General features: G+C 52.5%; 1 protein-coding gene across 1 annotated transcript; it reads right to left on the reverse strand.

Moving 5' to 3' along the window:
* Window positions 1-1,303: 1,303 nt before the first annotated feature.
* Window positions 1,304-10,798, reverse strand: yju2b (YJU2 splicing factor homolog B). The gene is made up of 5 exons (XM_067972940.1): window positions 10,732-10,798; window positions 10,112-10,254; window positions 5,978-6,150; window positions 4,425-4,563; window positions 1,304-1,835 (listed from the first exon to the last, which is right to left on the reverse strand). The coding sequence occupies exons 2-5, from the start codon at window positions 10,245-10,247 to the stop codon at window positions 1,381-1,383; spliced, it is 903 nt and encodes a 300-aa protein (XP_067829041.1). The 5' UTR covers window positions 10,248-10,254; window positions 10,732-10,798; the 3' UTR covers window positions 1,304-1,380.
* Window positions 10,799-11,522: the final 724 nt, after the last annotated feature.

The following is an 11,522-nucleotide window of genomic DNA, read 5'->3' on the forward strand; positions in this document are numbered from 1 at the left end:
CTTCTTTACCCAGAGAGTGATTAGAATGTGGAACTCACCACCACATGGAATAGCTGAGGCATATAGCATAGAGGGAAGCTTGATAAGTACATGAGGGGGCAAGGAATAGAAGGATATTCTGATAGGGTGAGATGAAGTAGGGAGGGAGGAGTCTCATGTGGAGCATAAACACCGGCACAAACCAGTTGGCCTGTTTCTGTGTTGTAAATTCTATGTAATTTTATGAATCAGTCAGTCCATCCCTACAATCCCAGCCCAGCTGGGAGCACTCACTGATCAAGACAAATATGCTCCAGAATCAGGGCAGCCCCAACACAGGGCCTCCCGGCCTTCAGGGCAGTACGCACCATGACCAGAGCAGCAGATTAACTCTAATACCGTGGGAAATATTGAGACGACTGAAGCCATTGTCTTCAGTCCCTGCTGCAAACTCCGTTCCCCAGCCACCGACTCCATCCCTCTCCATGGCCACTGTCTGAGACTGAACCAGACTGTTCACAACCTTGGCCTCCTATTTGACCCTGAGATGAGCTTCCGATCACATATCCGCTCCATCACCAAGAACGCCCACTTCCACCTCCATAACATCGCCCGTCTCCGTCCCTGCCTCAGCTCATCTGCTGTTGAAACCCTCATCCGTGCCTTTGTTAACTCTGGACTGGACTATTCCAATGCTCTCCTGGTCGGCCTCCCATATCCCACCCTCCATAAACTTGAACTCTTCCAAAAGGGATGGGCAATAAATGCCGGCCTCGCCAGCGACGCCCACATCCCATGAACGAATAAAAACTCTGCTGCCCGGATCCTAACTTGCAAAGTCCCGTTTTCTCATCACCCTGTGCTCGCTGACCGACATTGGCTCCTGGTTCAGGAACGCCTTGATTTTAAAATTCTCAACCTTGTTTTCAAATCCCTCCGTGGCCTCCCCCTCCCGATCTCTGTAACCTCCTCCAGCCCTACAACCCTCCGAGATCTCTGCGCTCCTCCAATTCTTGCCACTTGCACATCCCCGATTTTAATCACTCCATCATTGGCGGCCATGCCTTCAGCTACCTTAGCCCTAAGCTCTGGAATTCCTTCCCTGAATCTCTCCGCCTCTCTCTCTTCCTTTAAGACGCTCCTTAAAACCTACCTCTGACCCAGCTTTTGGTCACCTGTCCTAATATCTCCTTATGTAGCTTGATGTCAAGTTTTGTTTGATAATCGCTCCTGTGAAGTGCCTTGGGACGTTTCACTACGTTAAAGGCGCTGTATAAATGCAAGTTGTTGTGTAAAACACACACTTCCTCCAAAATCCCCAGGGTGACATTAAAGCATTTATTGCAGAGGAATGAATTACAAATTAGGTATAACTGGCCACTATTTACATTCAGGCACAGCTCAGGAACTGTCTGTATCTGAGGTGGAGTCAGAATAATCAGCAACAAGTGAGCTGGTATTGGTGCCTCGATCTGTGTCGATCACAGTCTCAGACCGTAGGGGAGAGCCAGCATCCGCCCTCAAACTGCTGTCACTTTCCTGACTCGTTCTGTCTGAAACACGGCTTATTTGATCGTTTCTGCTGCCCATCTCCATCCTGAAGTCAGTATCTCTGCTGGCCGAGTGCTGCCGCTCCTTCTGGTGCACTGAACACTCCCCTGACTTCCGTCGGATTATTCCCAGATCACTTGCGACAATTCCGTTTGGGCTGTTTAAAGATTTGACTGTCGATACTTTGCTCAGTCCCAGTTTCTTTAACGTTTCTCCGGCCTTCTCGCCCACTGTGGTTTGGGACGAAGCAAACCAGGGCCGCGAGGTGATTTCCTTCCGTTTCATTCTCTGCTTGTCCTCGTAGGCTGTGTGAGAAAGACTGAGCCTCAGAATTACTGTAACTCTCCCAGGTACAACCCACAGTCCGTTTTATAATAAACTTTCTACCATGCCCCAAGGGCCATTCTGTCTGTGTGAGTTTAGACAGTGTCAGTGGATGATGTGATTGTGAGTGTCAGGCCCTCAGCCTCACCCTGTCCATGTACATTCCAGCGAGGGTCACTGGATCCTGACTGCTGGGTCAGGAAGGCCAAGCCAAAGAGCAGGGATCAAACCGGGAACCCTCCTGGTCTGTGGAGTCAGTGTTAACCTGCGGCTTCTCTCACTCACCGGGCCTCCGGGGGCAGGGGTCTATTTCCTTTTGTATTTCCCGACTGCATTTAGCCTCCAACAAAGGTCTCAGCCTCAGATTTCTCTATTCTCCATTCCTAGGTCCCATGTCTCCAGCAACATCCTCTTCAGGCGTCCCACCACCCCTCCTGCAGTGAGACACTGTAACCCTGAACCTGTGATTCCCTGTCCATTTCAGAACAGATCAGGTGTTAGCAGAGTCACCCAGTGTTCACTGACTCTGCTCCTGTACAAGGTTCAACATCCCCTCTATTCCGAGTGACTAACCAGCTTTCCCTTCTCTTGCCATGCACCATAACTAACAACCTGCTCCCGCACCATTCACCGACCTCGCCTCACACAAGGCACGACCAGCTTTTCACTGTCACATTAATTCCCTTCTATCTCCAGCTTCTGATAACGACAGATCTGGGTCCTCTGCCTTAGGATTTATCCACAATAAGGCAACAGAGCTAAGAAGAGCACTTTCCAAAGCTCCTGTTCCAGGAAATTCAAACAGGGCAACCCAGGGCTGATCACCCGGTAGACGAGGAGACTGCGGAGAGATAACGGCAGGCGGTTTGTCTGCGACTCCCTGGTGAGCATTTGGAGAATCAGCCCTTCTGTGTAAGAGAACCCAAGGGCCTGATTGCAGGGTTCAGGGCGTCCTCTCACACCCGAGCCTAGGGCATCAGTGAGCGTAATCCAGCGTCACTCTCTGACCTGAAGGGGAACCCCAGCTGCTGACCCGCAAAACACAACCCCCAAACACAACCCCCCCAAACAAACACAACCCCCAAACACAACCCCCCCAAAACAAACACAAACCCCCCAAACAAACACAACCCCCCACCAAAACAAACAATCCCCCAAACACAACCCCCACCAAAACAAACACAACCCCACCAAAACAAACATAAACCCCCCCAAACACAACCCCACCAAAACAAACACAACCCCACCAAAACAAACACAACCCCACCAAAACACAAACCCCCCAAAAACAAACACAACCCCCACCAAAACAAACACAACCCCCACCAAAACAAACACAAACCCCCCCAAACACAACCCCCACCAAAACAAACACAACCCCACCAAAACAAACACAACCCCACCAAAACAAACACAAACCCCCCCAAACACAACCCCCACCAAAACAAACACAACCCCACCAAAACAAACACAAACCCCCCCAAACACAACCCCACCAAAACAAACACAACCCCCACCAAAACAAACACAACCCCCACCAAAACAAACATAAACCCCCCCAAACACAACCCCCACCAAAACAAACACAACCCCCACCAAAACAAACACAAACCCCACCAAAACAAACACAAACCCCACCAAAACAAACACAACCCCACCAAAACAAACACAACCCCCCCAAAACAAACACAACCCCCCCAAAACAAACACAACCCCCCCAAAACAAACACAACCCCCCCCAAAACAAACACAACCCCCCCAAAACAAACACAAACCCCCCAAACAAACACAAACCCCCCAACACAACCCCCCCAAAACGCAAACAAACACCCCCAAAACGCACACAAACCCCCCAAAACGCACACAAACCCCCCAAAACGCACACAAACCCCCAAAACGCACACAAACCCCCCCAAAAACACACACAAACCCCCCCAAAAACACACACAAACCCTCCCAAAACGAACACAAACCCCCCCAAAACAAACACAAACCCCCCAAAACACACACAAACCCCCCCAAAACAAACACAAACCCCCCAAAACAAACACAAACCCCCCCAAAACAAACACAAACCCCCAAAACAAACACAAACCCCCCCAAAAACACACACAAACCCCCCCAAAAACACACACAAACCCCCCCAAAAAACACACACAAACCCCCCCAAAAACACACACAAACCCCCCCAAAACAAACACAAACCCCCCCAAAACAAACACAAACCCCCCCAAAACAAACACAAACCCCTCCAAAACAAACACAAACCCCTCCAAAACAAACACAAACCCCCCCAAAACAAACACAAACCCCCCAAAACAAACACAAACCCCCCCAAAACGAGTCGGGCTCTGATTATTATGGTCTGGGGTGGAGGGGGGACGAGTCGGGCTCTGATTATTATGGTCTGGGGTGGAGGGGGGGACGAGTCGGGCTCTGATTATTATGGTCTGGGGTGGAGGGGGGACGAGTCGGGCTCCGATTATTATGGTCTGGGGTGGAGTCCAGCGCTGATTATCCTGCACCATTCTATTCATCAATTGAATATAGTTCATTTTCTCCCAACTCACAGTCCATAGCACGTAATTTGAGAAGTGACGCCAGGTGTTTATCGTCCTCGGACTCCTGCACCAGTGGGATGCTGAGACACGCTTTGTTCCGCAGAGCCTCATCTTTCTCTTCCGCCTCTTTCAACACCTTCTTCTCATCCTAAAGGCAGGAATAAAGGAATTGTTACTAAAGAACTAACCTCCGTGAGTGTAACGGAGCGAAGGAGCTGATTCAGTGTTTGTACTGGAATGAGTAGTTGCTCATACCAGTGGTTGTGACGTCGGGAAACAATTTTGCAGCAAGCTGCGGATCAATGATCCCAAAATACTGAACCGAGAGCTGCTATTTGAAGTTTCTCTGAGCAACTTAGACAAGGCAGAAAGGCTGATCTATGGCGAATCACTGATGACGCAGGCTATGCTTCTGACTGGCTTCTCTGAAAAGGATGAAAATGAAGGTGATTTTGAAAAGTGGAGAATTCACGGGGAGAGGGAAGTGGGAACAAAGGATACCTGGTTTTAATCGGATGATTGGTTCATAGGCATAAACTTCACTGACGTCACCGAGGTCGTTCAGCTTTGGGTTTAGTGACTTGGGGGGGGGAATACCCGTACACTGACCGCTGTCTCTCGGGGGGGTGGGAATATCTGTACACTGATTGCTGTCTCTCGGGGGGGTGGGAATACCTGTACACTGACCGCTGTCTCTCGGGGGGGTGGGAGTACCCGTACACTGACTGCTGTCTCTCGGGGGGGGAGGTGGGAATACCTGTACACTGACCGCTGTCTCTCGGGGGGGTGGGAGTACCCGTACACTGACTGCTGTCTCTCGGGGGGGGAGGTGGGAATACCTGTACACTGACCGCTGTCTCTCGGGGGGGGGGGGGGGGGGGGGGGGGGAAATACCTGTACACTGACCGCCGTCTCTCGGAGGGTGTGGGAATACCTGTACACTGACTACTGTCTCTCGGGGGGGGGTGGGAATACCTGTACACTGACTGCTGTCTCTCGGGGGGGGGGGTGGGGGGTGGGAATACCTGTACACTGACTACTGTCTCTCGGGGGGGGGGTGGGAATACCTGTACACTGACCGCTATCTCTCGGGGGGGTGGGAATACCTGTACACTGACCGCTATCTCTCGGGGGGGTGGGAATACCTGTACACTGACCGCTATCTCTCGGGGGGGTGGGAATACCTGTACACTGATTGCTGTCTCTCGGTGGGGTGGGAATACCTGTACACTGACCGCTATCTCTCGGGGGGGTGGGAATACCTGTACACTGACTGCTGTCTCTCGGGGGGGGGGGCGGGTGGGAATATCTGTACACTGACCGCTGTCTCTCGGTGGGGTGGGAATACCTGTACACTGACTGCTGTCTCTCGGGGGGGGGGGGGGGGGGGGGGGGTCGGAGACCCCCCCCCCCCCTCCCCCCCCCCCCCCCCCCCCCCCCCCCCCCCCCCCCCCCCCCCCCCCCCCCCCCCCCCCAGTGCACTGACCGCTGTCTCTCGAGGAGGTGCCTCTACTCTGACAGCTTTACAGTTTGAACAGAAATCTGCCTAACTGTAGACGTACCCGGAATTTCTTGCGCAGCATGCTGTTAATGGCAAAGTCATCCTTCCAGGCGCTCTGCATCTCCTGGATGTTGGATAGAGTGGGAATGGCAGCCTTCAGTTTCTCCTGGTCACCCACCCCATGCTCTAGCTTGTACATGGGATCAGTCTCCAACTTCTGCTTCTCTTCATGCTCTGAAGGAACAATGGTCACTTTCGGATTAAATACAGAAAGCACGACACTCACCCCGTGCCCAACAACACCCTGCCTTTATATCGCACCTTTAATGCAGCAAAACGCCCCACAGTACATCACAGAGGCGTAATCAAACAAATGGACGTGAGCCAAAGGAGATATTAGGAGGGATGATCATAATCTCGGTCTGAGGAGGATCTAAGGAGGGTCTTAAAGGAGGACAGGGAGGGGAAGAGCAGTGGGGTTTAAAGGAGGGAATCCCAGGGCATGGGCCTAGACGGTTGAAGGTGCTGCCGCTGTTGGTCGGGCGTGGGGAGGCCAGAAACAGAGGAACGGCGAATTTGGTGGCAGGGGCAAGGCAATGAAAGGATTTAAACAAGAGGATGAGAATTATAAATTGGAGGCGTAGGGGGATTGGGAGCTAATAGGCCGGGACGGATAGGGTGCAGGATGAGCGGGACTTGTAATATGGGCCGGGACGGACAGGACTTGTAATATGGGCCGGGACGGACAGGACTTGTAATATGGGCCGGGACGGACAGGACTTGTAATATGGGCCGGGACGGACAGGACTTGTAATATGGGCCGGGACGGACAGGACTTGTAATATGGGCCGGGACGGACAGGACTTGTAATATGGGCCGGGACGGACAGGACTTGTAATATGGGCCGGGACGGACAGGACTTGTAATATGGGCCGGGACGGACAGGACTTGTAATATGGGCCGGGACGGACAGGACTTGTAATATGGGCCGGGACGGACAGGACTTGTAATATGGGCCGGGACGGACAGGACTTGTAATATGGGCCGGGAGACGGACAGGACTTGTAATATGGGCCGGGACGGACAGGACTTGTAATATGGGCCGGGACGGACAGGACTTGTAATATGGGCCGGGACGGACAGGACTTGTAATATGGGCCGGGACGGACAGGACTTGTAATATGGGCCGGGACGGACAGGACTTGTAATATGGGCCGGGACGGACAGGACTTGTAATATGGGCCGGGACGGACAGGACTTGTAATATGGGCCGGGACGGACAGGACTTGTAATATGGGCCGGGACGGACAGGACTTGTAATATGGGCCGGGACGGACAGGACTTGTAATATGGGCCGGGACGGACAGGGTGCAGGATATAATCATAGAAAAGATACAGCACAGAAGGGGGCCATTCGGCCCATCGTGTCCACGCCGGCTCGAAGAACAACCAGTTCCCCATTCTAATCCCACCTTCCAGCACCCGGTCCGTAGCCCTGCAGCTTACAGCACTTTAGGTGCAGGTCCAGGTACTTTTTAAAAGAGTTGAGGGTCCCTGCCTCTACCACCAATTCGGGCAGTGAATTCCATACACCCACCACCCTCTGGGTAAAAAAGATTTTCCTCATGTCCCCTCTAATCCTTCCGCCAATCGGCTTAAATCTATGTCCTCTAGTTCTTCAACTCTCCGCTAGGGGAAACAGGTACTTCCTGTCTACTCTATCTAGGCCCCTCATAATTTTGTGCACCTCAATCAAGTCTCCCCTCAGCCTCCTCTGCTCCAAGGAAAATAACCCCAGCCTATCCAATCTCTCCTCATAGCTGCAATTTTCAAGCCCTGGCAACATTTTTGTAAATCTTCTCTGCACTCGCTCCAGAGCAATTACGTCCTTCCTGTAAAATGGTGACCAGAACTGCGCACAATACTCCAGCTGTGGCCTTATCAGTGTTTTATACAGTTCCATCTTTACATCCTTGCTTTTGTATTCTATACCTCGGCTAATAACGGAGAGCATTCCGTATGCCTTCTTCACAACCTTATCTACCTGTACTGCCACCTTCAGGGACCTGTGCACATGCACTCCAAGGTCTCTCACTTCCACGACCCCTCTCAATATATTCCCGTTTACTGTGTCTTTCCTTTTACTGTTTGCCCTCCCTAAGTGCATTACCTCACACTTCTCCGGGTTGGACTCCATTTGCCACTTTTCCACCCACTCCACCAACCCATTGATATCTCTCCTCTTTAACTCCTACGTCCGGATCATCCCTTTGTGAATACGGAGACAAAATATTAATTTAAAACCCTACCCACATCCTCTGCTTCTACACACAAGTTACCCTTATCATCCCTGATAGGTCCCACCTTTTCCTTAGCTATCCTCTTGTTCTTAATGCACTGATAAAACATCTTTGGGTTTTCTTTAATCTTACTAGCTAATATTTTTTCATGCCCTCTCTTTGCTTTCCTTATTTCCTTTTTTACGTCATCCCTGTACTTTCTATACTCCTCTAGGCTTTCCGCAGTATTTAGTTTTCTGTGACAGTCATAAGCTCTCTTTTTCTGCTTTATCTTGCCCCGTATACTTCTAGACAACCAGGGGGCTCGAAATTTGGCAGTGCCACCCTGTTTCTTTGAGGGGACGTGTCTGCATTGTACCCGTAGAATTTTACTTTTTAGTGCCTCCCACTGGCTTGCCACTGATTTCTCCTCAAGTAGTTGTGTCCAGTCCACTTCTGCCAAACCACCTCTTAGTTCTGTAAAATTTGCCTTCCCCCAATTTAAAATGTTTACTCCTGATTTAACTCTGTCCTTTTCCATAATAATGCTAAAACTAACTGAATTGTGGTCACTATCCCCAATATGGTCACCCACTGTCACTTCACCCACTTGCCCATCTTCATTTCCCAGGACTAAATCTAGAATTGCATCCCCTCTTGTTGGGCTTGTCACGTACTGGCTAAAAAAGTTCTCCTGGACATCGATCAAGAATTTTGCACCCTCTGTGCCCCTCACACTGTTTGAATCCCAGTTGATGTTAGGGTAGTTGAAGTCCCCGACTATTATTGCCCTCTTATTTTTACACTCAGAAATTTGCCAAATATTTGTTCTTCTATCTCCCTTTCGCTATTCGGGGGTCTATAGTACACTCCTAGTGTGACTGCCCCTTTTTTATTTCTTACCTCACCCATATGGCCTCGATTGATGATCCATTTCGCATTTCATCCCTTCTCACAAATGTAATTGATTCTTTAACCAATAATGCTACCCCCCCTCCTTTTTTATCACCCACTCTATCCTGCCTGAAAACTCTATATCCAGGGTTATTGAGCTGCCAATTATCCCCCTCTTTAAGTCAGGTTTCCGTTATAGCAATGATATCTTGCTGCCATGTGTCTATCTCTACCGGACTGCAGGATGAGCAGGACTTGTAATATAGGCCGGGACAGACAGGATACAGGATGAGCAGGACTTCTTGTGGGATAGGATACAGGCAGCAGGGGTTTGGATGAGCTGAAGTTTACAGTGGGTGGAGGATGAGAGGCCAGCCAGGATTGGAATTGTCGAGTCTGGAGGTGACAAAGGCACGGATCAGGGTTTCAGCAGCAGATAGAACAGCACAGGTTTAAAAAAACAGAACAAGCAAGTTAGGGGAATGGGCAATGTGCTCTGTACAGTTGGCTTGCACGTAGATCGAGCTAATTGGGAGCAGGGGGGTGGTAAGCAGTGGAAAAGAGGAGACTCGGGGGGGGGGGGGGGGGGGGGGGGGAATGACGATGGAGGGAGATCCAAAGAAAAGAAACTCAGTAGGGGGCTGCCCGCCCAACAGTCATCGTCATAACCCAAATGACACACTGACCGTCAGTACACTGTCCCCACCCTCCCGCACGCTGAGAGTCAGTACATCGTCCCCCGCCGTCCCGCACGCTGAGAATCGTCCCCACCCTCCCGCACGCTGAGAGTCAGTGCATCGTCCCCACCCTCCCGCACGCTGACCGTCAGTACATCGTCCCCACCGTCCGCACGCTGACCGTCAGTACATCGTCCCCACCCTCCCGCACGCTGACCGTCAGTACATCGTCCCACTGTCCCACACACTGACCGTCAGTACATCGTCCCCACCCTCCCACACACTGACTGTCCTCACACTCTTGCAATCTGTAACATGCTCCTGTCTCCCTCCTGGGTCACTAACCAGTTGTTAGAATCTGCTCGTTGTCCTTCATGTCCCATCGTTCCTCCTTACGCCGAGCTCCACTCACAATCACATAGTCGCAGTTCGCCGGGTCAGTTTGCATCTCGATGTGGTTCACACACAAGTGACACTTCATCCGAAACCTGCAGCATCCAACATCAGGTTCTTACTAAAACTGCACCCCAGGGAATAGACCCCACCTGGACAGAAACCCCCCCCCCAAAACCAGGGGAGCGAGCCTCCCCAAAAATCAGGAAGAGACCCTTCCCCCCCACCCCCCCCCCCCACCACCACCACCACCACGGGGAGAGTTCCCATGCGCAGATTCAGTGTGTGTGCAGTTTGTTATTCTCCTGCCCCAGTACATTATCTGTATTGAATTTGGCAGTGCAGGGCCCCATGGTTCACTGTTGCACCACAGAGGCAGTGAGTGTGAGCTGCCAGACTGACAGGAATCCGTGGGATTCTCACAGGAAAACTGATTTGACAATTATGGAAATATCCCTCACTGATCTGTTAACGGTAAAGCTTTGCTGTAGGGGCCAGAGGGAGACTTCCAGGAGGGTGAATAGTAGCTGTGATTGGGCTGTGTGGGGGAGGGAGGGACAGCAGCAGTGTACCTGTAGATGGGGGTTGTGTAGTAGTTCCCAACTTTCTTCTTCTCTGCATTGTACCGGACACCTAGAACCAACAAAGAACATAGTCATTGACCCCTCTCCGACCCCTCCCCCCGCCGACCCGTCACCCTCTCCGACCCGTCACCCGTCACCCTCTCCGACCCGTCACCCTCTCCCTCTCCCTCTCCGACCCGTCACCCTCTCCCTCTCTCCCTCTCCTCTCCGACCCGTCACCCTCTCCCTCTCCCTCTCCCTCTCCGACCCGTCACCCTCTCCCTCTCCCTCTCCCTCTCCGACCCGTCACCCTCTCCCTCTCCGACCCGTCACCCTCTCCCTCTCCCTCTCCCTCTCCGACCCGTCACCCTCTCCCTCTCCGACCCGTCACCCTCTCCCTCTCCCTCTCCCTCTCCGACCCGTCACCCTCTCCCTCTCCGACCCGTCACCCTCTCCCTCTCCGACCCGTCACCCTCTCCCTCTCCCTCTCCCTCTCCGACCCGTCACCCTCTCCCTCTCCCTCTCCTCTCCCTCTCCCTCTCCGACCCGTCACCCTCTCCCTCTCCCTCTCCGACCCGTCACCCTCTCCCTCTCCCTCTCCGACCCGTCACCCTCTCCCTCTCCGACCCGTCACCCTCTCCCTCTCCGACCCGTCACCCTCTCCCTCTCCGACCCGTCACCCTCTCCCTCTCCGACCCGTCACCCTCTCCCTCTCCGACCCGTCACCCTCTCCCTCTCCGACCCGTCACCCTCTCCCTCTCCGACCCGTCACCCTCTCCCTCTCCGACCCGTCACCCTCA

The sequence above is a fragment of the Heptranchias perlo genome, chromosome 37 (genome assembly GCF_035084215.1).
Source record: "Heptranchias perlo isolate sHepPer1 chromosome 37, sHepPer1.hap1, whole genome shotgun sequence".
Taxonomy (NCBI): Eukaryota; Metazoa; Chordata; class Chondrichthyes; order Hexanchiformes; family Hexanchidae; genus Heptranchias; species Heptranchias perlo.

Excerpts from the sequence above, each read along its gene's own strand:
- yju2b (XM_067972940.1), bottom strand. The coding sequence starts at position 10,247 with ATGAAGTGTCACTTGTGTGTGAACCACATCGAGATGCAAACTGACCCG. Across the intron at positions 6,151-10,111 it reads CGAGCAGATTCTAACAACTG|AGCATGAAGAGAAGCAGAAG; the intron begins GTTAGTGACCCA and ends TTGTTCCTTCAG. Across the intron at positions 4,564-5,977 it reads TGCTGCGCAAGAAATTCCGG|GATGAGAAGAAGGTGTTGAA; the intron begins GTACGTCTACAG and ends TCCTGCCTTTAG.